Source organism: Mustela lutreola, chromosome 5 (genome assembly GCF_030435805.1).
Source record: "Mustela lutreola isolate mMusLut2 chromosome 5, mMusLut2.pri, whole genome shotgun sequence".
Taxonomy (NCBI): Eukaryota; Metazoa; Chordata; class Mammalia; order Carnivora; family Mustelidae; genus Mustela; species Mustela lutreola.
Window position 1 is genome coordinate 49,947,142 of NC_081294.1, and position 27,018 is coordinate 49,974,159.

Sequence of the window (27,018 nt, forward strand, 5' to 3'; positions counted from 1 at the left end):
CTGATCCCCACCTATACTTTTAATTCTTTTATAATACTTACCTATTAAGGCTGTGGTAAACCGATTCATGGAGAGAGGTTCTAAATACATTGGTCCTTCATAGGCAGATTCCAGTTCACTCCTGACATAGTCCCTAAATAAGTAAAATAGTAAAAATGTTTTAGATACACTCCAAGCACATACGGAAAAGAAAAGCAGCTAAAGTACAGTATTCTTATAAAAAGCATAGTATTATGTTAATGACATCTCTCTCCGTATATATGAGAAAAAAATTAGGTATAAAGAATTATGTAAGGATGGACTTCATTTCCTTCTTCTATGCACTGGATCAGAATTTACCAAAAAGTGAATTTTATGATGCAGAAAAGACAGCCAAAGCACTACTTTATGGGATTTTCTTTCTTCCCAAGGCATTATTAAATAACTATTCCCAGTAAAAAAAAAAAAAAAAAAAAAAACACTGAGACACCATCCCTCAACCCTACTGCTTAACTGATAATACTACATCAATAGTATTACATCAAATTTCCCCTCTTTTGGCTCCCTTCCACCATCCTGCCTATCTTATTTTCCCCAAAGTTTTATCCCCACTTGTACTTAGTTACAAGTAAATCACAAACTAGTTAGAAAACTGGCTCACAGCAGAACAACCCTTAAAAACTGTCACTTTTGATTCTTTCAAGAATCTATAATTAGGTTTATAACATGTAAGAAAGCTAAGATTTATTTTGAAGCAAATTTTTTTAAAAGACTTTTTAAAATTTATTTATTTGACAGAGAGAGAGATCACCAAGTAGGCAGAGGCAGGCACAGAGAGTAGGAAAGCAGGCCTCCTGCTAAGCAAGGAGCCCAATGCCGGGCTCAATCCCAAGACCCTGAGATCATGACCGGGCTGAAGGCAGATGCCCAACCTTCTGAGCCACCCAGGCGCCCCATTTTGTAATAAATTTTAAATCACATCTACTATTTCTTTTAAAATTGAATTCATTTAACATGTGAGTACTGAGAAATAAGATATACGTAGGAAAGAGCCTTTACAAACAGAAAACAGAACTTCCAGTGCACATCCAGGAAGCACAGGAAAGAAAAACTTAACTTACTATCAGTAAGCTAAGTAGTAACACTAGAAGATTATGGTCTTAAGTTCCTGACAACAGATAAGGAAATTTGTGTAAAAAAATTCTCTTCTTCAATTATTGAATGTTTTGTTCATTGTACTTAAAACAGTTTGAATGTTTCTAGTATATCTGAACAAACCCATGGCTATATTTACTTTTATCATGAAATTACTTCCTATTAGGCAATAAAGTTGAAATCCTTTAGGGTAGCACAGCCAAATAAGACATGACTCTTACATAATCCGCAAGGAGAGTACTGACAAAAAAAAACAAAAAAACAAAAAAAAGAAATCAAAATTAAAAACTAAAATATATTTTATGAATGGAAGTAGTTTGGGAGACAATTATAAAAAATCAATAATGGACCTAGATTCATGGGTGATTTGGCAATTCTCTATCATTCTTTGATGACTATTTATAGCAAATAATAAATCAATAGTCTCTTTTTACTGAAATTCTCAAGAACAATGATTTTAATGCAGTGGTTGTCAATCAGGGGTGATTTTGACCCTGACAGACATTTTGCAATGTCTGGAGACATTTTTAGTTGTCACAATTCAGAAGGGCTGGGGCTGCTGTGAGGGCCTAGATTAAGAGTGCTGCCACAACATTCTACAGTGCATAGGACAGCCCCACAACAAAGGACTACCCAGTCCAGACGTCAGTGGTTGAAACTGTGAGAGGCATAAATACTATATATGCAAATTACATATGCATACCTGATTACTAGGTAACTATCAATGTGAATTTATCATATTTTACAAAGTTTGGGGACAGAAAACTGAAGAATTGAGAGAATTATGAAATATAAATTAAAATACACATAAAATATCACTTAACATTCATGAAGTCTTTGAAAATACTATTAAAGAAAGAAATCTATATTTGAAAGAGCTCTAACCTGAGTCCTAGGCCTCTAAAGCCAAATAATTTCTTTGTGGCCACAGCAGAACCCTCTCCAATAGGTCCACTTACAAAGAGGGAAAACCCACAAAGACAAAAAGCAGATTGATGCTTGCAGGGCCTGGGGGATAGGAAAATGGAAAGGACACATAACAGGTACTGAGTTTTACCATGGGGTGATGAAAATATTCCGGAATTAGATAATGGTGATGGTTGCATGACATTACGAATTTAATATATACCAATGAATTGTTCACTTCAATTTTATGTCAATTCAATAAAAGGGCAATAGGGGTACCTACAAAAGCTCTACTTCTCTCTCTCAGGAAGAGCCGAAAGTTGCTCCCAAAGGGCTCAGTCCCCAGGAGCAATCTCAAGTGGGATGGGGGAGGGAAGAGAAATTGCAGGGTTGGGTTCCTTGACATGTCCTCTCTCCCTTGTTTGCTTTTGTCATCATATTAGTGATGTTTTATATATAACACAGCAAACACTATTCACAATTTCTTATTGCTGAAACATTTAACTCTTTTGTATTGTTTCCTACTATAGTTTACCTTTTTTTACAGCTTCTTTGCCTTTTAAGAAATTCTAACTTCACATAATGAAATTTGTAAGGAAAATTAACATTCTCTATACTTTTTCCTTTTAACCTCAAAAAGAATTTACTATATACATAATGTGTTGCTAGCACACCGCTACTCTCTGGGAACACTACAACAGACAAGAGAGACACAAACCTGTTAGCCATGGAGTTTAACAAACCAGAAAGAAAAACAAACATCAAACATACTATTTAATCTAATAATTAATTACAGTTGTGATAAATGCTATAAAAACAGAGAATGATTTTCATTTTAATTCTTTTTCGGTATCCATACTTCATGACTTTGTGATTTGACAAGATTATAGGACACTAAGGGAGATGTGCGTTCCAGAAGAATAACCAACCTTCAGGCCCTAATGACAACACCATGGTATTAAGCAGCTTCCTCCCATTAGCTCTCTGTGGTGCAATCCTCTAGGACCCTAAGAATAGCTCTCCTCAATGCTGCAACCTCCCCTATTTATGTGCGACCTGAGCCACTGAACCAATAGAAATTAACACCTTCTCTAGACAACTTAGACCCTTTCTCCTTTGTTCAACTCCTATCTATCAAGACAGTCCTTCAAAATCCTCCCTGTTTGGCTGACTCAGCAGTAAGCCCCACCTCAGCAAAGAGGGCCAGGCCCAGAAAGCCTGTAATCCCTCTTTGGGCCAGCTGAGCTAGGCTTGCTAGAGCCAGGGCAGTGGCTTCAGTGAGGGCTGAACTACTGGTCTCAGAAGGAACAATGAGCTGTCCCTTCTGAAAGAAGAATCTGGACTGCATCCCAAACTGTATGGAAGAACTAAAACACGAATCAATGTTTGAACAAAGATCTCTATATCTAAGTTATGAACGACTTCACAGCACCCCACACTGAGAATGAAAACTTGATTACTCAAGTGTCTCAATAGAGTGGGTCACTCACAATGTAAATAAGACGGTAAGCCAAATAAGAAGGATCCAGAGAAGGTATTATGCAAAATTCCATGAGTCATTTTAGGCCAAAAATTAATCTGATGCAATAGCCATGAAATTCTAATTTTTAAAAAAATTTAACAATTCTTTTAAGACTGAATCAGATGAGGGCAGCTGGGTGGCTCAGTGGGTTGAACCTCTGCCTTCGGCTCAGGTGGTGACTCCGGGGATCAAGCCCCACATCGGGCTCTCTGCTCAGCAGGGAGCCTGCTTCCTCCTCTCTATCTGCCTGCCTCTCTGCCTACTTGTGGTCTCTGTCTGTCAAAAAAAAAAAAAAAACTGAATCAGATGAAACGTTCAAAAGCAGTATTTGATTTTTCAATTTAGATTTTTTTAAAGCTGTTTAAAAGTTTTGTTTTTTTTTAAATCTAGAACATTTAAATAGTAAAATATATTAGACTGGTCAGAAGCAAGAATCCCTGCCATCTACTTATAACTGAAAAAAATCCTTCCTTTCTTAAACTTTTTTCATTTGTGCAATTTGTGCAATAAAACAATCAACCCCGAGCACTAATAAACACTGAAAATCTACTTCTCTGATCCCCGGTGCTAGCCTATTCTCCAGTGACTAAAACTGTTTGGGGGCATAAGAATGTGTGAGATATATGAAAAGGGCCTCAAGGATAGCTTGCAATTAGAAAAATTCTTGCTATAAGGAGAAGCATACAAATTACAAAAAAAAAAAAAAAAAAAAGTAACAACAACAAAATCTAGAAGCTTACCAAAACTCACCAACTGACCCTGTAACAATCTCTTAAGGAACCTAACAACCTAGAACAATTTGTACATTCTGGCCATTTAATGCTTTCACACTGTTAATTCCAGAGAAACCTAATCTACTTTTACAGAGAATTAAGCCGTGAGCTCTCAAAGCTTTCTTATGCAATATGTGCAAACAAAAGGCACTGCAATTTAAGGGATCCCAGATACTGAGATGTTCTAACACTGGATTTGAGTATCTACTATACCCTAAACAATGTGCTAGTAATTGTTCATTTACTTACACTGTTCTTTCTTAGCTTCTTTGTGACCCCCTACAGAAATATTTAGTGTCTGGAGCAGATAATGTTCAAAAGAAGAAAATATATAAAACACTGAAATGTGTTAATTTTATTCCTGTCAAAATTAAAAGCTGGGTATAGAATGATAAAATTCATTTATATCATTTATTAACAGCAGTGGTTCTCAACAGAGGAAAATCTTGTTCCTCAGGTAAGCATATTTGGCAATGGGATACTGTGTGGTTTCACAACTGCTGGAGAGGGTGTGCTCTGTGATCTAGGGAGCAGAACATACTATAATACACAAGACTGTCCCCAGAGCAAAGCATGACTTGGCCCGAAATGCTAATAGTCCTGTAACAGAGAAACCTTAAATGAGACAAACTTTCGTGAAATGGGGAGCTTATTATCTGTATTTTACATACAAATAACTTTTGGGGAAGTTTTACATTTGAAATCCTACTTATATACCAGAGACCAGGATGAAAAGGAGTATACTTTCAATCTTATGAAACCCAGGGTCTCCTAATTCAACTTACACACATACAAAACAGACATGTTAGTTCATAAATCTAACAATAAAACAAGGAATTTAAGAATATTGGAGCTTAGGGGTGCCTGGATGACTCAGCTGGTTAAGCGCCTGCGTTTGGCTCAGGTCACGATCCTTGAGTCGAGTCCCACATCGTCCTCCACAGGGGACTCCCTGCTTGGCAGGGAGTCTGCTTCTCCCTCTGACCCTTCCCCTTCTCATGCTCTCTCTCTCTCTCTCATTCTCTCTCTCAAATAAATAAATAAACAAAATCTTTAAAAAATAATTTAAAAAAAGAATACTAGAGCTTAAAAATTTTAGAGAAAAACACACAACTGTGATGTAAATCAAGACCATACCCCCATAGGAAAGGTCATGTCAGTTGTCAAGTTTTTCTTTTTTCTCCTATAGTTCTGGATAGTCTCAATTTTAAAGTAGGATTGATCCTGGAAAATATATTCCTTACATTACTCAAAATGAAAAACACGTTTAGTAATTTTAAGAGTTAAGGAACCTGAAACATAGAAAATAAAATATTAAATGTTCATACTACATCAACTGAGGTCACAGATTTTCTAAAGTTTAATTCCTCTGAACTATAAGCAATATCCATTCTAGACATATTCTAAACAAGTTTTTATTCACTTAAGGGTAATCAGCTTCATTATCTGAGTACATGTCTTTTTTTTTTTAGATATATTTATTTGAGTGGAGGAAGGAGCAGAAGGAGGAGAAGCGGACTCAGTGCACTAAGGAGGGAGCCCGATGTGGGGCTGGATCCCAGGACCCTGGGATCATGGCCTGAGCCAAAGGCAGATGTTTAACCAACTGAGCCACCCAGGTGCCCCTATCTGAGTACATGCCTTAAGGGAAAAGAGAAACCCAGCTTTTCAAGAGCTTATGAAATTTTCAATTTGCAATAACTTTTTATATAGCCAGTTTCTGAAGTACCAAATAAATTACTTAAATAATTAATTACTTAAATTAGCCAAATACTGATTTTCCTTCTTAGTACCATACTACACTCTGCCTTGATATAACTAGACTGAATGGTGAAAAATATCTGTAAATCATATAACTGATAAAGGACTTCTATCTAGAATTGAGATGTATTACAACCCAATAATAAAAAAAGACAATCCAATTAAACAACTGGCAAAGGATCTGAATAAACATTTCTCTAAAAAGATTTATAAATGGTAATGAACACATGAAAAAATGCTTAATATCATTAGCCTACAGTGAAGTGCAAATCAAAACCAGATGAAATATCATGTCACACTTACTATGATGGCTATACTAACAAAGACAGATTTTAACAAGTGTTGGCACGGATATGGAGAAACTGAACCTTCATACATTGTTGGTAAAAATAGTACGACTTTGGAAAATAGAATGGCAGGGGCACCTGGCTGGCTTAGCAGGTAGAGCATGCAACTCTTGATCTTGGGGTTGTAGGTTGGAGCTGCATGTGGTGTAGAAATTAAAAATAAAATCTTAAAAAAAAAAAAAAAAAAGAGGAAGATAAAATAGTACCGCAGTTCCTCAAAAGGTTAAACACAGATACCATATGATCCAGCAATTTCACCTTAAAGTATATGCCCAAGAAAAAACAGTATACAAAACCTACCCATAATGTTCACAGCACTACTCATATTAGCCAAAAAGTGTAAAGAACCTGTGTCCATCAATAAATAGACGAACAAAGTGTGGTATATTCATATAACAGAATATGATTTGGATAGAAAAAGTACTGATACATGCTACAATATGGATGAACCTTAAAAACATGTTAAGTGATAGAAGCCAAGGCACAAGACCACATACTGTGTCTCTGTGAAATGTCCCCAATAGGCCAATCCATAGAGTCAGAAAATAGACTGACCATTGTCTAGGCTTGAGGGGAAGAAGATTAATGGAAAATGGGGAGTGACTATGGATGGGTGCAGGGTTTCTTTTTGGAGTGATGAAAATGTTCTAAAATCAATCATAGTGATGGTTTCCATAGTTCTGTGAACATACTAAAACCATTGAGCTGTAGAGCTGTATCCTTTAAATAGGTATGTAAATTTTATCTCATTAAAACTGTTATTTTAAAAAAAAAGCTGTTATAACTTTATAGTTATAAAGTTGCCACATGAAATCTGAACCATTACATTTTTTAAAACTAAAAACTTCAGCCTTAGAATTTCATAATTAGTATTTCCTTAGTATTTCATAAATGTAATACATTCAAGCCTCAATATTTATTAATGTAACATATTATGAATAATTTAAGGATAATACATCCTTGCTAAACTTGAGACAGCACCATATACTATACAGCATAATAAAATTCTAAACATGCTTAGAATTTAGAAAATTCTAAAACATCTTGAAATTTGTTAGTTTAATAACAAAACTAACTCCATAAAATGGGCATTGTCTTTCTTTACATTTTCAAAAAAGCAACTTACCAAAGTAACATACTAAGTAGTGAAACTAGTTCATACCCAGTCTGAATTTAAAATTCATTTTCTTTCCCTTAACAATGTGCCTCCCTATGAGGAATACACTAACAATCAGAAAACTTATTCAAGTTAAAGTCTGAGATTGTTCCTTCCCAGCTATTTGCCCACTTCATTTTTTTTCTTCTATAAATCCAAAAGGATTATTAATAAGGATCAAAATGAAATTAAAAATGGGAAATATTTTTGTATACTGTAAAATTTTATTATAATTCTTTTTACTTAAAATAAGTTTAATTTTCTAATAAAAATAAACTTTAAACATTAGAAGAAACATTCCTATAAATTAAAAATAAAAAGTTAAAACTTCCACCAGAAGAATGGTCAGAAAGAGGCTGGTCTTCATTTGTGACATTGTCAGGGTTCTCTTTATCCTTACATAACAGAAGTTTGACCTCTAAAAAAGTCTGTATGGTAATACTATATATAAAAACAAAGCTACATGTTTTTCAGTCATCACTACACCATTAAACCACATGGAAACCAAAAAAGCATGAGGGAGAGGGTAGGATCATTGTTTTCTCATCCAGAATTATAATAAAAGCAACAATTTTCATACCTCTATCTTCAAGTTTAGGATTTTGAAGATTAATCAAAGAAACCATACCAACTCTAAAGGGCTATCATTCTATAGTGGTACCATGAAATACTCTGATTTAAAGTCATTTTTAAAAGAATGCTCATAAAACACTGCTGCTCAATAAAAACAAAACATAAGAATGTTAGTTAAAATTCACTGAGCAAAGAGGGAGCACTCTTGATTTTCGCCTGGGTCGTGGTCAGGGGCCGCAGGATCAAGCCCCATGGCAGGCTCCGTGCTCTGTGCACAGTCTGCTTGTCCCTTTCCTTCCCCCTCTGCTCCTCCACCCGTTTGCTCACTCGAGCTCTTGCTCTCTAAAAAAAAAAAAAAAATGACTGAGCACTACACCCCAAAAAACAAGTAGTCCAACTAAAAAAATGGGCAAAAGACACGAACAGTCATTTCTCAAAGACAACATACAGATAGCCAATAGACACATGAAAAAATGCTCAGCTTCACTCATCAGCAGGGGGGAAAAAAAAATCAAAACTGCTAGATATCCCATCATACCATTTCAGAATGGCTGAAATCAAAAACACAAGAAACAACAAGGGTTGTCAAGAATGTGGAGAAAAAGGAACCCTCTTGCACTGCTGGTGGGAATGCAAACTGGAGCAGCCAATGCAGAAGACGGTATAGAGGTTCCTCTAAAATTTAAAAATAGGGGAGCCAGGGTGGCTCAGTCATTAGACATCTGCCTCCAGCTCAGGTCATGATCCCAGGGTCCTGGGATCGAGCACAGCATCAGGCTCCCTCCTTGGCGGGAAGCCTGCTTCTCCCTCTCCCACTCTCCCTGCTTGTGTTCCCTCTCTCGCTGTGTCTCTCTGTCAAATAAAATCTTTAAAAAAATAAAATTTAAAAATAGAACTACCCTACAATCCAGTAATCACACTACTGGGTATTCACAGTAGGCTACAAAGACACTAATTCAAAAGGATATATGCACCCCTACGTTTACTGCAGCATTATTTACAAAAGCCAAATTGCAGAAGCAGCCCAAGTTGTCTACTGATGGATGAATGGATAAAGGAGATGTGGTGCGCACACACACACACACAGGAATATTATCCAGCCATAAAAAAAGAATGAAATCTTGCCGTCTGCAATATGGATAGAGCTAGAGAGTATGATGCTAAGCAAAACAGAGAAAGACATTTAAAAAACATATGTGGCATTCAAGAAACAAAACAAAAGGGAAAAAAGAGAGCGAGAGACAAACCAAGAAACAGACTATAGAGAACAGACTGAAAGTTACCAGAGGGGATGTGGGCAGAGGGAGGGAGAACAGGTGAAACAGGTGATGGGGATTACAGAGTACACTTATCATAAGCACTGAGTACTGTATAGAACTGTTGAATCACTGTACTATACACCTGAAACTAATATAACACCGTATATTAAAATTGTATTGGAATTAAAAAACTTTTCAAAAAAAGGAAAAAGATTCACTGAGAACTTACATGTCAAAAATTATGCTAAGAGCTTTATATGCTTTATCTTACTGAATCTTTATAATAGCCCCTTAAGATATTACCACTATTTTACAGGTAAGGAAATTGAGAACTATCTTTCTAGTAAGTGACACTGAGGTTATAAAGTAATAAATAAGGAACATGGTATTTGAAACTCTCCAGTCACCCATCCACTTATCCAAAAGATATGGCACTTATAAGTGGCCAGGCACTCATCTACACACAAAAATGATGAATCAAAAGCATATATACTCTACTGTATTATACTCTACAGACACAATTTTTGCTTAAAAATGAATAAAGATAGAGAAGTATCTCTACCTCTGGAGCTTGAGCTCACATTCAGAGGTGTCCTGGGAAAGGCCACAGGAAGAGACTATGTAGGGTTTGGTGCTGCAGTGGTGCTGCAGTGGGAAGGACATCATGTTGTCTGTGTTAGTACTAGCCCCTGGACCCCTACTCTAAGCTATGTGGAAAAAGATGCTACAAATCTACTTCATGTTCCCATGAAGGAGTCCAAGACACAAAGACATACTCGTGTGACACAAAATTAGAAAACTCATGTCTTCACTTTAGGGTAAAATGCAGCTCAGTTGAAGCACTGTTAGGATTGTAAGAAATGTAGAACTACCCTGGTAGCTCCAGATTTTGCAAATTTGACACCTGAGGACATATCCTGGGCAAAACAGCAGATGTCAGTGAGCAAAACACCACCTTCCAAGTACCATTTTGAGTAGAGGAAATTGGCCAGACAGGAAGAGAGGAATGGAATGTGAGAAGACTGAGTTTCTACAGAGCACTTTGGCGCTTCTGAGAAATAACTGGGTAAGTATTAAGGAGGATGAAGGTCCTACTTGAACAACAAGAGACGAGAGTCAGTGACTTTTATTACTTTCACTCTTTCATATCCATGAAAGTGGTGAAAACTGGAAGATATTAAAAATAATTGGAAGGAAATGCCAAAATTTTAACAGGTCTCTCTCTGGGTGGTGTAATTTCAGTTGACTATTACTGCCTTTAAATTTCTGTATTTCCCAAGTCACCTATAGTGAACAGTGTTATTTTATAATCAGAGAGTAAATAAAGTTTCTACCATTCAATTCTAGTAATATAAAAATGCTATTTTAAGATTTTCAAGCCCACACCAAAATCTGTTTTTCAGACCTCCAGACAGCTACATCTTGTTAAATATGCAAAGTAACCATCATTCTTTTTAGGACTGGGAATATATTTCATTATGGTTATACATTTCAAACAAGATTAAAAAAATTAGAGGTGCCTGGATGGCTGAGTCAGTTGAGTGTTTGACTCTTGATTTTGACTCAGGTTATGATCTCAGGATTGTGAGATCAAGTTCTGCATGGGACACTGCACTGGCTGTGGAGTCTGCTTAAGATTCTCTCCCTGTCCCCTCCCCCCACATTTTACACATGCACTCTCTTTAAAAAAAAGAAAAGAAAAGAAAAGAAATTATACCCAGCAAATTTATTTCTGCCCATTACATTTACTGTATGGCTTTTAGTTTCCCTGTATTTTAACACTCTGTTCCAAAGGAGGAAGCTCATTTTCCCTAGCAGACCACAGTCTTAAAAATTAAGACTAGCAGACCTAAGCTAACACAGTATTAAAAGTTGCAGAACATCTGGGCTATACCATGAACCTCACCAAATAATTTATATAAATCCACTATATACATGGTTGCACCGATTCTCAAGCAGCATAAACTGCCTTCCTAAAATGGTGAAAGTAATCAAGTCCATAATTGCTCAAATGTTCTATAGCTTGTCTTTATAAATTCTTTTCTTAGGTAATTTAGAAAAGCTCATAAGTATCTCTGTAAACATAATCTCAAAGCTTACTTCATGTTAAGATCGTTTTTTTAAAAGCAGAAATAAAATTTGAAGCATAACCCCAGCTATTAATTCAATACAAAAATATTTATTTAGGAAACAAATACTAAAAAAACAGTTTGGGATACTTAGCAAAGCCATAGCTTCTTAACAGTGTTCACGAAACCTATATTTTCAGTAATGAAAAACTTTAAATTCAGTCATACATTTCAAAAATGAGATCACATACTTACCTGGAGATTTGATGCCCAGCATAGAGGAGCAGGGCAGTCAAAAAATACAGGTAAAGCTGAACCAGATGCTGCCTGGGCAAGGTTAATAGCACAACACTTAAAATATATCCTGGAATAGAAATAAAAAGAGATTATAAATAAAATATGATGCTAATTTAGTCTCCCAATTAATCACACTAAAAAAAAGAGCTTAAAGTAAATTATTTTACAATTAGGTTTCACAACTTTGAGTTTTTTACTTCACTACCAAAGTAAGTTTAATACAGTAAAAACCGCTATGGATTATCTGTTGAAAATAAAGCATTTTTCACTTTTTTGTAGATTATTCTACTTTATAATCAAAACAACACAAAAGGTACAAAAGGACTCCTCTCATGATCTACCCTTCCTTGATGTCTGCTTATTTGTTCTGTATCAATTCTCTTATTCTCTAGTCCAGAGGAAGAACTGTCCTTAATGTCCCTGACGCTGCCTCTTCCACTTGACTCAAGGTCTTACTTTTCCAACTCCTAAACACCCCTATCTCCTACATCTTCCTTCTCCCTGACACCAATGCTCACCTCTCTTTTCAATGGATGTATAATGCTCTTCCTCCAATCTTGAAGAAAAAGTTCTCTTCGTGCTGATTTTTCCTTTTTCTATTACCTATTTTTCTCATTCCACAGACAATGTTATAAACTATCTCTACTAGTGCTTCCATTTTCTAGCCATCCACCATTCCCTCTTTATTCTCTACAACCTACAAACTCTACAGAGCCCTGCTTACTAACGTCCACTCTAAAAAACCTCAGCAGTCAACTGCTTACTTGTCAAATCTAAAACATCCTGCTTATCCTTGTCCCAGCACCTCAAGCAGCCACCCTCAAAACTGGCTCCTTGGATTTTGCTTTAAACTTCCAAATTCTCCCCTCCACTTTCTTTTTAATCCCCCAAATGAACACAGGAAATTTAGTCCCTGAACAACTGCTTTTCTCTCCAAAAAGTATCTAACTCAAAGAATTTATGTTGTTCCTTCAAATAGCCTGTTCCAAAGGTATGTTATCAACAGTTACTGAGAACCTACCTAGTACACACACACAAAAGGCATCATTTCTTATTCTAAGACATCTCATGTCTCATGATGCCAGACATATACCGCTTAAATGATCTCACATACATGGACAAACTGAGTTCCCCCCCTCCTCCCTCAACAGGCTAGCTCAGCCTCTTTTTCTCCTAAATCCCATTCACGCAGACTCAAACCCAAGTTATCTTTTCTGTCACCACCAAGTCTTCCCCATAAGTCTCTCGTGTCACCCATCCTTTCCAGTCCCTATGCCCTACCCAGTGCACTCTGTAATAGGCAGTGTACCAAATGCCATTCTTCTTGCAATCTCTTTCCATCCTCATTCATCCTGCACTTAAGTACAAAACCAACCCTTTTGTCTAGACAACTCTCTTGTTCTAAAAACCTTCAAAAATTCTTAACTTTTCAGTCTGACACTTTAGGTCTTAGGACATCTGGTTCCAGTCTAATCTCCTCTCTTTTCTACTTATTAATGAGTCTTTATTAGGGCATGGTTATCTCTTCTCAGTACCCAGTGCTCCTCTCATACTTAAAGCTAAGAAATCAATCATGCTTAAAGCTACGGAAACAGGAGCAATATGCTGGAGACTAAACAGGTAGAATTCGGATTTCTTGCACATCCAAACTTTAAGAACAATCCAACAGAAATTAGAGATAGGTATTCCTATTTGCTTTTAATTTCCTAAAATAATTTTTCCAATTTATTTTGTTAATCCCCATCTCAAAGGACTTCAGAGGTATTTAAAAGGATGTTTCTTACATTAAGCAAGCATGTTCAGTGGTTGTAGCTGAAGGATTCAATCTACTGCATGAAATCTCTCCTTAAATTTTCTTTTAACGAACTATCATTTTCGTTTCCAGATATTCTTATCTTTCCCTTCTCACGCACATCTCATAAAAAATCCTCTGGAGATGGGACGCTTGGGGGCTCAGTAGGTTAAAGCCTCTGCCTCCTGCTCATGTCATAATCCCAGGGTCCTGGGATCAAGCCCCGCATCAGGCTCTCTGCTGAACAGGGAGCCTGCTTCCCCCTCTCTCTCTGACTGCCTCTCTGCCTACTTGTGATCTCTGTCAAATAAATAAATAAAATCTCAAAAGAAAAAAAAAGATCCTATAGACTGAACATAATGATTTATTCAATCTTTCAATTATCCAGTCACTCAACCAATTATTACATGTAAAGTATGACCCATATGCATTCCTAGACATGGAAGATCAAAGAATAAAGTAATCATAGTCTAGTGCAAAAATAAACATGAACAAAAGTGTGTTACAATAAACAAATATTAGAAGGGCTGTGGTTGATTAAATGATTAAGTATGACCTGGACCTAGAAGGGTGAATGGATCTTTACCAGGGTAAGAAAAAGCAGCAGCATCCTTGGATAAGAGAATAGCAGGCATGAAAACCATTAAAAAAATAAAGGATATTTTCAGAAAACAATTAACTCTGTAGGTTACACTAGAGTTTCATGTAAATAAAATAAAAAAGTACTGGCAGATGATCTAACAGAACTGGTGACTAAACACTTCAGTAACGTACACAATAATAAAGGAGTGCAGACTAGGCCATCAGTTCTCAAATCCTTTGGATACACTATAGGTGAGGTAAGAATACAAAAAACAGGGCGCCTGGGTGGCTCAGTTGGTTAAGCCACTGCCTTCGGCTCATATCAGGATCCAGGAATCCCAGGATCCAGTCCCACATCTGACTCCCTGATCAGCAGGGGGTCTGCTTTTCCCTCTGACCCACCCCCCTCTCATGCTCTCTCATTCACTCTCTTTCAAATAAATAAATAAATAAAATCTTAAAAAAAAAAAAAAAGACAAAAACCAAAGCAACAAAAACGCTATGCCTCACCTATATCCCCATTTCATATTCCAGTGGGAAAATAACTGTGATAACTACAAAATATATCACACGAGAAGTTTCTTAAGCAATGATGAATTCTGCTAAACCAAGAACAATATGAATTAGTTATCTGAACTACAACATGTATGTAATCTAGCTACTTGAAAAATAAATGCCAAAACTACGGCTAACACAAATATGCATCACTAGTCACTCTTCAACAAACTACAACAAACTCTACTGATAATGATGAAGCTAATGCAACAGTAATTTACAATTAAAACCCAAGACCAGCAGCACTTAAAAATGATGACCTACCTAAAATAACATTAATGAATGTTTCTAACACCATGTATGAATTTCTGCTATTTATGGATGATTTTAGTAGTGAGGGAAAAAGCTGAGGACCTGAAATAAATCAGCAACTTTGGTATGGAGTTGGTAGGGTCAGCTATAAGATATTTAAATAAGTCTTAGTGGAGATCTATGGGTGAGTGGCTTAGAACAAGGAAGTGAAGATGATTCTGATGTTTTAGCTTGGGTAGTAATCAAGAGGGCAGCTTTGCTATTAAGACAGGAGACACAGAAGGAGGAGGAGGTTTGAAGTAAAGATGATGAGTTCAGTGACCATAAACTCAAGCATCTATAGAATATTTAGGTGAAGATGTCTAACAGTAGTTAGAAATCCATTCAGTACCAGGCACTAGCGAGGTGCTAGGAATGCTGAGATAACAAACCACCCCATTCCTACCTTAAAGGAGCTCACAATCTAGTTAAGAAGGTAGAATAACACAAGGATTTGTAGAATGCAGCATAGTAGAGGAACAAACTGGGTACCACTGGATAATAGTGGAGGAACACTAACACACTAGGTGGTCAAAAAAGCAATGGAAAGTGGACATAGAGATTTACAGGCCAAACTATGTGAGATCACACACACAACAAAAGATGAAAATTAAACACAAAGTCTGGGCCCTATCAACACTTAAGAAGTCTAAAGAGAAAACCAAGAGAGTCAGAAGGAATGGTCAGAAAGTTAGAAAACAGAAACACTGTTCTGAGGAAGTAGTCAACAACTTCATAAACATGGGAGGGTCTGCAGAATGAGGACACAAATAAAGCTCAAGTTTTACATTTTAGGTTAGTCACTAATCACATTAGTGATTGCAGTTTCAGTGGAATTATTCTCATACCCACGTTTTCCCTTCCAACTTCAACAAGGCTAATTCTGGCTCTCATTACCTCTTGCCTAAAATCTTAACTGTTCTTTTTTTTTTAAGATTTTATTTTTATTTATTTGACAGAGAGAGAAAGATCACAAGTATGGAGAGAAGCAGGCAGAGGGGGAGTGGGAAGCAGGTCCCCCACTGAGCAGAGAGCCCTATGCGGTACTTGTCTGGGATCATGACCGGAGCAAAGGCAGAGGCCCAACCCACTGAACAACCCAGGCGCCCCTTAACTGGTCTTCTTACCTCTGGTTTCTCCACTTGCCCCCCCATCCCCACCCCCAAACCAGCAGTCTGTACAACACTAATCACTCTTCTTAAAATGCGGTTCACCTGCTCTAAATCCTTTGCTGACCATCACTACCCACCAAATTAAGTGTAATACCCAATACATTTCAACATTATTTCTGTTTCCCTTTTTATATCCTACACTTTACAATACAATTCAATAATTAACATTCCACCAATTATATTTAAACAATCACTTCTTTTTGCTATTCTCATAACTCACACTGGAAAGCTTCTCAATTTGAAGGTACAATTATATTCCATAAACATGAACTTTTAACCACACCCCACCTTGATTTTTAAGCTCTTAATAACAAAGGATATAAAAAGGGGAAAAGGAAAAGTCACAACTGCAATAAAAAAAATAAAATATCTAGGAATGAACTTAACAATAAATGCCAAAGACCTCTATTATGAAAACTTTAAAACACTCCAGAAGGCTCAAAAGAAATCTGGAACATAGGGAGGCTCTCTATGTTCATATACAGGGTAGAGTTAGCATCTTTAAGCTATCTCTTCATCTTAACTTCGACTAAGTAATTCTAAAGTTCACATAGCAAAGAGTGTCAGAAAAACTCCGAAAGATAAAGGGACTAAGTCCAGACAATAAAATAGTCTAGGTATTCAGTAAGCCCACACACTGAAAGAACAAGAAAAAAATATTCAAAAATGAAACCAAATAGATATGACAATTTAATATATAATAATCAGTTAGGAAAAGCTGAACTACTTAATAAATACATGGAGACTACCAGATAGTTATCTGAGGAAAAAAATTTTACCTGTAACACAACATACATGCAGATAAAATCCTAAGTGAAGAGAAGATGTAAATAATGAAACAAAAATAATGGAATAGAACATGATAAAGAAGTCTTTTCTAGTAACTGAGTCAAAATTCCAAGTTACAAAAAAAGAAATTAAAAAAAAATTCGACCACATTAAAACAAATTCTGCATTAAAAAAATACATATCATAAACCAAAAATCAAGACAACCAACACTGGAAAAAATAATTTCAACCCAAATTGAAATTCAACCCGGTAATTTCCCTACATTAGGGTTAATTTCCCTAATGTATACCAAACTCCCACAAATCAGCAAGAAAAAGTTAAAATCCAGAGAAGGCCAGCTTAACTACTCTCTGTTGGTGCCATGTCTCTTTTCAGCTTGAGCTGAAAAAAGGGGGGATGGTGAAAAAAGGGGGGATGGGCTAAAATCCCATAGAAAAATGAACAAAGGACATAAACCGACAACTCACACATTTTTCTTAAACATGTGGATAAATATAATCTCTCTCATACTAAGAGAAAAACAAATAAAAACTAGTTAGAACACACCCATTTTTCACCTACTGGAGTAACCAAATGTAAGAGTTTGATAACACTGTTTAGGTAAGGATATAAAACTACAGGAACTCTCAACCACTGTCTGTTATAGGTACAAAACAGTAAAACCCTATGGAGAGCAGTATCAGTCAATATTACAAATGTGTCTACTCTTTCATCCAGAAACTTCACTTCTAGTAATTTATCTCAAGGCTATATTTGCACCTATCAAAATTATAGCTATATAAAATTATTTAGTACAACATTAAATGAAAAAGCAAAAAAGAATAATTAGTTCAATGAATTATGATATAACCATACAAGGATACTCTGCCACTAAGAAACAGAACTGGAGGGCTGGGGGGAGAATGAGGCCTTAACATTTAAACAGAACCTTAAAATTTGGCATAATAGAAAGAGTCAACATAAAAACAGAGTACAAAGCTTTATTTCATGAATATGAAATATAATATAAGCAGTAGTAATGGTTCTGTGATACATCATTAAGTTAAACAACGGGTCAAGAACAGTGTATATTATCCTGTCATCTATACAAAAAGGAAGACATACATACATTTATTGCTACATATTTATATTTACCAATATCTTTATATTGACATATGTACATAAAAATATCTCTAGAATTTTTCACAAGGAAATAAAAATAGCTACTTGCTTGGGCTCAGAAAACTTAGTGGATGATGACCAGAGATAAGGAGGAACACAATTTTCACAATTTTCACTCAACACTTTTTATGTTTTGATATTTTTCTAACATAAATGTATAAGCACATTACTAATTTTTATAAAAAAGAATTTTTAAAATGTGGGCGCCTGGGTGGCTCAGTGGGTTAAGCCGCTGCCTTAGGCTCAGGTCATCTCGGCGTCCGGGGATCGAGTCCCGCATCAGGCTCTCTGCTCAGCAGGAGGCCCGCTTCTCTTCCTCTCTCACTGCCTGCCTCTCTGCCTACTTGTGATCTCTGTCAAATAAATAATAAAATCTTTGAAAAAGAAAAAGAATTTTAAAAATGTATTTAAGGGTGAAATCTAGTAAACTGGAACATTATTATGTAACTACCTAAATACTCTGACACAGAAGTTACTCTAACCAAAAAACTGTTCAAGGTGAAAATGTCTACTCATGTAATCACTCAGCTTATTCTACCACAGCATGTAATAAGTGTATTTAAGAAGGCTCAGTTGAGTTCCCAAAGTTATAAGCCAGAGTATGAACTTTAATGTACGATAACCCATTCAATTGCTAAAATTAATGTTTCTGGTTATTAGGCAGCTGTTTTTAAAATAAATATTTCAATCTATTCAGAAATAATGTATGTAATAAGCACATTTTTTAAAACCACAGTGTGAATTACTTTGCTGATTAAGCTAAAAATCTAAGCCAAGTAGTACCCAATTGTTCTTCTATAACAGACTGGAATTATTTTCCATAAATTGGCTAACATACAAAGCATTTAATAAAGGGCTGAGAATTACAGTGTTTTGCAGCATAAAAGAACCTTCTCATTTCAAAGAATTTCCCAAGGTAGTGCCACCTAAGAGAGAAGTATTTATTGTACCCAGATGTTCTGCTTCTAGTGCACTGCCTTTTCTACTATACCACACTTTTTCCCACAATGGCTTACTTGGAAATCTCTTAGAGCTATAAGGGAGTTTCAGGACTAAGATCTGGAACCCTAAAAGTCCTTCCATACATAAATATAAATCTCATAGAAACAGGACAAACCCTTCACAATTTTATAAAACATATACCTGCATGGGCAATTCTAGTAATAAAAATATTATTAAGCCACTATAGTACATCACTCAAACCGCATCTTTGGTTCTACAACAGCAATGTCAAATTAAAATATATTATTGCTATCAATTACATATAAATGAAAAATTAACCTAAAAATTAAAAATCTGGACTTTCATTCTAGATGAATTTTTTTGTCTCCTGCCTGTATTTCTTTTTTCTAAGATTTTTTTTAAGTAATCTCTGCTCCCAAGGGGGAGGAGCTCCAACTCACAACCCTGAGATCAAGAGTCACATGCTCTACTGACTAACCAAGCAGGTGCCCCTCCTGCCTGTACTTTCTTGACTTTAACTTCTTTAACCTCTCAATATTGCTTTTACTACTAACTTCAAATCACATCAATTATATTCCAAGGAGTATTTTTTAAATATTATAAATGTTATTTCCAACATTTCATTTAACTGAAATAAATGCCTTGTGTTCAACTGATGTTAATGTTCTGGGACAATAAAGAAAGTTATATTTAAAAAGCTCTGAAGTACGAACAAAACCCAAAACAGACAAATCAGAACAGGCCAAATGCCTAAAAGGTAGTTCTCATTATTTACATTTCATCATATTAAAATCTAAAATGTTTCTTTTTGCCTTCTAGCTTCATCCAGTAAAATAAATCCAACACTCTCTTGTTTTCTTCTACCCTTAATAACTCATATGCAATGGTAAAACAAATTATACTACAAACAAGACTCCTAATCATTCATCAATGACTGTATCACTGTCATCTCAATGTAAACAAATTTCGTTTTACTCTAATTTTAAAACCTATATAGACATCAATCAGAATGCTCACTAAAATATTAGGAAAGGTAATGTAGGGGTGCCTGGTGGCTCAGTCGGCTAAGTGTCCGACTCCTGATTTCGGCTCAGGTCACAATCTCAGGTTGTGAGATGGAGCCCTGTGCTGAGTATGGAGCCTAGTTAAGATTCTCTCTCCTTCTCCTTCTGCTCCCCACAACCCCAAGCATGCTCCCTCTCTCTAAAAAAATAAACAAACAAGCAAACAAATAAAAAAGAAAAGAAAAGGTAATATAGACACTTACCTACATAATGCATATTAAGAGCCAAATACTTATACTGGAAAAGAGGATTATTACTGAGGCTACTTCTTTGGATCTGCTGGAAGAAAGAGCTGACATCCCATCTGTACAGGACATCCAACAGCATGATGCTTGGCACCCTCAGGGCCACATTTAACACTGCTTCCAGTTTTTCCTTTGCAGCCATGTTTTTTCTTGGAGCAGACCTAAATTCAGGAGACATAATATACAAAAATAAGTCACCTCAAATAGCTTTTAGATAACCTCTTACGAATCTAATGGATTGTCACATACTATACAACGTGTAAAACTCTTAATCACATCTATTACTTCCAGGTATCCATAAAATAAGCCTTGTATTGTGTTTTCACATTGACCCTTTTAGGTCTTCCCATCTGTTTAAGTGTTAAGGCCTCAAAATTTATTTTTAAAACACTTAACTTCAACTCTGGGCACTAGCAATAAAACACCCTAATAATACTATAGCGTTTGTCCAATTAACTTGAAAGGAAAAATTCACTCCTATAAAACTGAGATTTATGTAGCTCTTTAAAAAACTGAGATTTATGTAGCTATAAAAAAAAGAGCAAATTTTAAGTGGTTATTATATGAAAAAGCCCAAGATTCAATAAAAATTTGATGATTACATATTTAGTTTGCAGTATCTCACAGTCTATCCTTTGCTGTATTACAACTAAAACTGAAGTACTGAATTTACATGACATAGGTATAATTCAGAGAACTCATGATACAGGTAAAGACAACATAGTTGGCAATATTGTTTCCTTCAATATTAAAGTTAAAATCTCCATCTGAAATTCCCATAATCTGCCTTCAAAGTGGGGAAACAATGCTCATCAAATTCTTCCTGTGATTCAGAGATATGCTGGCACAAAGAAGAAGTCAGGCTTTAGAGTCTGTAGCCCTATCTTTGCTCAGCTGTTGATGAGTTGTGGGAGTAGAATTTTTAAAACAATTTAAAAAGTGGGGTGGGGAGGCAGAAAGGTAATGAAAGATATCTAGGACAATCCATTATTTAAAGGACAATTCTGTGCAACACTCCTTTATAAGACAGAGCTTTAAATCAATCCAAGAAATTATGAGACTAAGGCAAACAGAAGTGGGTTAAAGACAATTTTAAGAGTAATGATAATTCTGGATTGTTGGCTCTGAAAGTATCCTTTTAAGTATTTTGCTGACAGAGCTAAAATTTCCGGCTTTGGCAGTAATTTCAGACATTACAGGACAAATGAAAATATTTACTTCTGAAGAAAATTACAGTGACAGTTTGCTATGCCATGGTTAAATATTTGTCAGTATTTCCATTTTACCCCCTAATTTTCATAGCTTCCTAGCTCAGTTAAAAAAAAAAAGTTCAACAAACCATTATAAGTTCTTCATTCACTGAAAAACTGATTGAGTGTACTGATCACTGAGTGATCATTTATCATTCCCATTACTCAAAAGTGATATATCCAAGAATGCAAAATAAACATTTTCATAAACTAAACTCTGATTACTTTAAATGAACAAGACCACTTTAATAATTTTCCTACATAAGAAAATAATATTGTGAGAGTCAAAACTGAATGTTGTATCCTAACAGGAAAAAAAGCACTGAAAAATAAAAACTCTAATCAACATTTATTGCAAATTACAGCATTGGGGAACCTCAACTTCTCAAAGTTCATGATATTACTAAAAAAAAAAAAAAAAAAAAAAATTTTTTTGAGAAGAAATACACCAAAGTATCACATTAACATCCTTTCAATAGTAGGGCTACGGTGATTTTTATTCCCTTCTTTTTCTGTTTGCCAAATGTTGTAGAATATCCATTACTGGGCTTCAAAAATAGAAATTCCTTTGTAAAAAGTGTTAATATATCTAAGCTATCTAGATGACTAAGAAAACACACAGAACCTAACTACTTACTCAGGTGGTCAAATAGATAACTCAGCTATGTTTATTTCAAAGTACAAAAAACAACAGATATTTCTCACAAACCACCAGGTATGTGTGAAAATTATCATAGACTGAGATAGTAACATCACTGAGAGGCTTTATAACGGAAAAGTAACTCTTCCCATATTCTAGAATTCAATATTAATCACTACTGTTTTTTGGTAGGGACTACTACTCAGTTAATACTTATAGTCTATATTTATTTCATCTGTCTTGGAGCCTTATCTCTTTTTTTTTTTTTTTTTAAAGATTTTATTTATTTATTTGACAGAGAGAAATAAAAAGTACACTGAGAGGCAGGCAGAGAGAGAGAGAAGGAAGCAGGCTCCCTGCTGAGCAGAGAGCCCGATGCAGGACTCCATCCCAGGACCCTGAGATCATGACCCGAGCAAAAGGCAGCGGCTTAACCCACTGAGCCACCCAGGCGCCCCAAGGAGCCTTATCTCTTTTTAAATGTTTTTCTTTTTTTAAATATACCCACTTTCACCATTTGCTATAGCTCTCAAAAGGGGAAAGGAAAAATAAATAAATAAATAACCACTCCTGTATCACAAATCAAGATCTGAACAAGGCGGGGAAGCTCCCTAATTCTTACACAAGATCATCTCTATCACAAGCAGGCCATTAGCAGAGGATAAGTCCCCTCTCAATTATCACCATTCCTGCCTAACAAATAGAATAAAAAGAAAATTTTGAATTCCTAAAGCTCTCATTACCGAAGAATACTGGAGAATGATCCCCAAATTCTACTGTATAGTATATCCAAGACTCAAATGTCTGAATTAAGGACGACCTTGGATAGAAATATGCCCACTTAATAACAACTCTACTGCTCATTAAACATTTCATTTATTTCTGTATGTAAGTGACATTTTAGCAAGTCATTGGCAAGCTGGCCCTGTATATGGACACAGGAGAAACAAATTCAATATATGGAAAACCAAATCTAAAACACTACCCATAAGGGCACCTGGGAGGCTCAGTCAGTTAAGCATCCAACAGGATGTCAACTCGGGTCTTGATTCCAGGGTCATGAGTTCAAGCCCAGCACAGGATGTTGAACTTACTTTAAAAAAAAAAAAAAATCTAAAATGCTACCCATAAAAGCTGTGGAAAGACCCCAAAAAATTTAAAAACTAAAATAAAAAAATCCCCTCTGAACTTTATAATTTTGAGCCTTTCTGAAGTATAAGGGCCACATGGTATGTTGATCACCATCACAAATAAATACCACATACTACACTCCAGCACCCCACACTAAATTAACATCTAAACAAAACATGGAAACGTGTATCTTGTTTAAAATTACTGAAATCGGGTGCTTGAGTGGCCGAGTTGGTGTGTCTGACTCTTAATTTTAGCTCAAGTCATGATGTCAGTGTTCTGAGATCCAGCCCAGCATGGTCCTCCCACTGGGGCTCCCCACTCAGCAGGAAGTCTGCTTGAGATTCTCTCTTCCTCTTCTTCTGCCCCTTTTCCCTCTCTCAATAAATAAATCTTTTTAAAAATAAATAAATAAAATAAAATCACTGAAATCATCCACATTTGCCAAGCCACTCTATTAGAAGCATGAAGGAAAAATGGAGATTTCTCTCCTGGGGTAAAACAGATTGTACTTCTATGATGTTTGGTTCAAGCCTAATTTATTTTTTTCTGAAACTTATTCTCAGAACTAATGAGCATATTCCAAGTCAGAAGGAGCTTAAATTTCTCTTAAAATCAAAACAATACTAGATAATCCTTAAAAATAAGCAAAGGTACTGAATGCAAAGAAAATTTAAAGCCCTGATAGTCCTATAGCCAAATATATAAGCTATTCCCTGCCCTGTACAGTCACACAAATTTTCTCCTCCATGAAAGATTTTTGTATTTTCTCCTTACATGTTTTAAGAACTGGGAAAGTAATATGCCAAAACAACATCTCAGCAAATAATATAAACTAAATGTGACTCAAACTTAAAAATGGTTTACACAGTGGGACAGCTTTAAAAAAAAAAAAAATCCTTTCCAAAAACAGCAAAAAAAGACTCAACAAATGCTAACCAAAAACGACCACAATGATTTCCCTAAATGACTTTCCCAGGCTTGGAAGCAGCAATCACTACTTACACAGTAATGTCCTGTGCAAGTATAACATTGCACAGTTCACCATTCATATCTGTGGGTTAAGAAACACAGGAGTCTCATTCTACACTTTCCTAAAAACACTGTGTTTGGGTTTTGAATATGAAGAAATCAAACAAATCATCCTGAACAATTCGGAAAATGTACATTTTTAAAATCATAGCCTGTCTGTTGAAGAATTATGTTAAGAAAAAGAAACAGAAAATTCGATCTTACCAAAAAGACGATATTCACATCTCCTAGATAAACTCCTTAAAAAAAAAAAAAAGAAAAGAAAAGAAAAAAGAAAAAAGCAAATATAAGAAAGCTGTATGATCCAATTTTAAATTCAGTACAATAGAAAATTTAAGATTGGAAGTTTCTACACCTTATTCTCCCATCAAAAGAAAAAAATCATCATTTTTTCTTTATCCATCCAATGAAAAAAAAATTCTACCATCGCTAAAACCCATCTCAAGAAAGGTTTTCTGGCTGTCCATATGTTAGGACGGTAAGCTCTGAAAATGTTAGAGGGCAAAACTAGAGGCTAAAATCTTAAGTAAACTCAGCTCCAAAGAGATACCCGGGAGGAGAACGCCACGTCTTACATAAGCATTGGCACATGTGTTAAATATAGCTGGTCCTCCCCACTCCCACACTATTGCCAGCTAACTTTGTATGTACCTGATTTCCACATAAACTACTAGCAATTCTGTGGTTTCTCGGTATCTCCAAAGTGGCAAAAATATGAAGTCCACTCTGAATAACCGGACCATCTTTCAATTCTTAAGAGGCCAGCCAGGGAATAAAAACTGCTATCTCTGCCATTGGGCGCTCAGCCTGGGTCACGACTGCAGCACCGACAGCTCATCCTTTGGGCACGATTCAAGATTCAGTAGAACGGCACAGTCCGTATTTTAAAAAATAAAGACACACAGTCCTCTCCTTTCCTTTCAAACTAGTTTCCTGTTTACTGCAGACGGCGATGCAAAGCCATCCATTAATCTTTGATGCCTTCTCACTGCAAAGCCCCCTTCCTCTCTCCCCGAACCTCCTCCCCCGTCTCCCCCGCCCCTTCCCGCGCCCTGCCTGCTGATCTCAGCGGCGTTTGAACTATAGTAACCCCAACCCAGCTCGCTGCAAAGCAGGCAGCGCAGCAGCAGGGCCGCTGCCGCCGCGGGGCTAGGGGATTACGTTCGCAAAAACTCCGCCAGTAGAGAGGCCCGTGCCAGGGAGCTCCCTTCGTCTGGCCAAGGGTGCTGGCTCCGCGGCGCCACGCATCAAAAAGCTTGCAAACACAGACGCGGGCGAAGTTCATCATCGCCGAGTAGCGAGGGGACTCATTCCTAAAGGGAGGGCAAGGGTCTTGGGTGGAAAAAGCAGAACAGGAATAAGGTGGAGAAGGAAGGGATGGCAGGCGAGAGAGGAAGCGATGGGGACAAAAAGGAAAGGATAAGGAGCGCTCTCACCGTAAAACAGGGCTGACAGATGGGATGCAAAACAAATGGGCCCCCATTCGAATGGCTTGGCAGGCCTTTCCGAACTCCCAAACAACCTCAAACCGCACAAAAAGAGAAAGGAGGAGGCTGAGTAGACCAAAGAAGGAGAAGTCTAAAGAAAAATGGGAGGGAAGCTTGGAAGCAAAGTGGACAAAGACGCCTAAGACGTAAAGTTGGGAGTGGAACTGGAGAAAAGGAACTGGAAAGGCGCAGCTAGGAAATGGGTAGCTCAGGAAGGGGCTTAGAAAAGGCCTCGAAATGGGGTCCTGGGGAGGCGACGGAGCAGAGCTCAGAGAGAGAGAGCATCTTAGGAAGGCCGCGGTAGGTGAGGGATGTGTGCAGGAGGGTGGGTAGCTGGGAAGGCGGCGCACAAGGACCAAAGCTGGGGGAGGGGGCTCTAGTGCGGGGCCCCGGGAGGGGAAGGCAAAGTCGGAAAGAGCGGGGGGGCGGGGGAGAGGTCCCCGGGAGGACAGACGAGAGGGAGGGGACGCAACGGGTGAAAAGGGGATGGGGACGCCGCCGAAGCTGGGAAGAAGGAGGGAGGTGAACCAAGGAAAGGGCGAAGGGGGAGAAGAGGAAGGAGCCGGCAAAGGGGTGGGGGAGGGGAGAAGGGAGGATGTGCGAAGGGCGGGGGGCGGGGACGCGCCGGGATGAGATGAGGCCGGCCGGGGCGGACGGCTCGGTCACCTCGGGCTGTGGCCTCCCTCCCCGCAGGGCGGCGCCGCCGGCGGGCAGGCGGGCTCCGCAACTCCCCGGCTCTCTCGCCCGCCCTCCCGTTCTCCTCGGGCGGCGGGGGCCGGGACGGCGCGGCTCACAGCGGCGGTTCTTCCGCGCCGGGCCTTGGTTGCAGCGTCTTGGGAGGCGGCGGCAGCGGCGGCGGCAGCGGCCCGACCCGTGCGGTCACCATCGTCCGCGGCGGCAGGCGCTCGCGGGCCGAGCCCCTCAGCAGCCGGTGGCAGCCATGGCCTACTGCGCTCGCTCCTCCCGCCCCCGGCGCTCTGCGGCGGCCGCTGCCCGCTCTCGCGCTCTGCGCCTGCGCGCACCGCGCCCCTCCCCCCTGACCCCGCCCGCCCGCGCACCCGCGCGC

At 37.6% G+C, this 27,018-nt stretch overlaps 1 protein-coding gene across 2 annotated transcripts in view; it reads right to left on the reverse strand.

Annotated features, from left to right (window-relative positions):
• RNF145 (ring finger protein 145) overlaps positions 1 to 26,897 on the reverse strand; it is a 53,919-nt gene extending 27,022 nt beyond the window's left edge. Inside the window, exons 1-5 of one of the 2 annotated variants that reach the window (XM_059174182.1) lie at positions 26,619 to 26,897; positions 24,670 to 24,704; positions 20,371 to 20,573; positions 11,756 to 11,864; positions 42 to 133 (exon numbers count right to left, since the gene is read on the reverse strand). In XM_059174182.1, coding sequence (XP_059030165.1) covers positions 42 to 133; positions 11,756 to 11,864; positions 20,371 to 20,554 — 385 coding nt within the window. In that variant the 5' untranslated portion in view covers positions 20,555 to 20,573; positions 24,670 to 24,704; positions 26,619 to 26,897. The remainder of the gene's footprint in view (positions 1 to 41; positions 134 to 11,755; positions 11,865 to 20,370; positions 20,574 to 24,669; positions 24,705 to 26,618) is intronic. The other variant, XM_059174183.1, reaches the window with a different exon arrangement.
• Between the last annotated feature and the right edge of the window lie 121 nt (positions 26,898 to 27,018).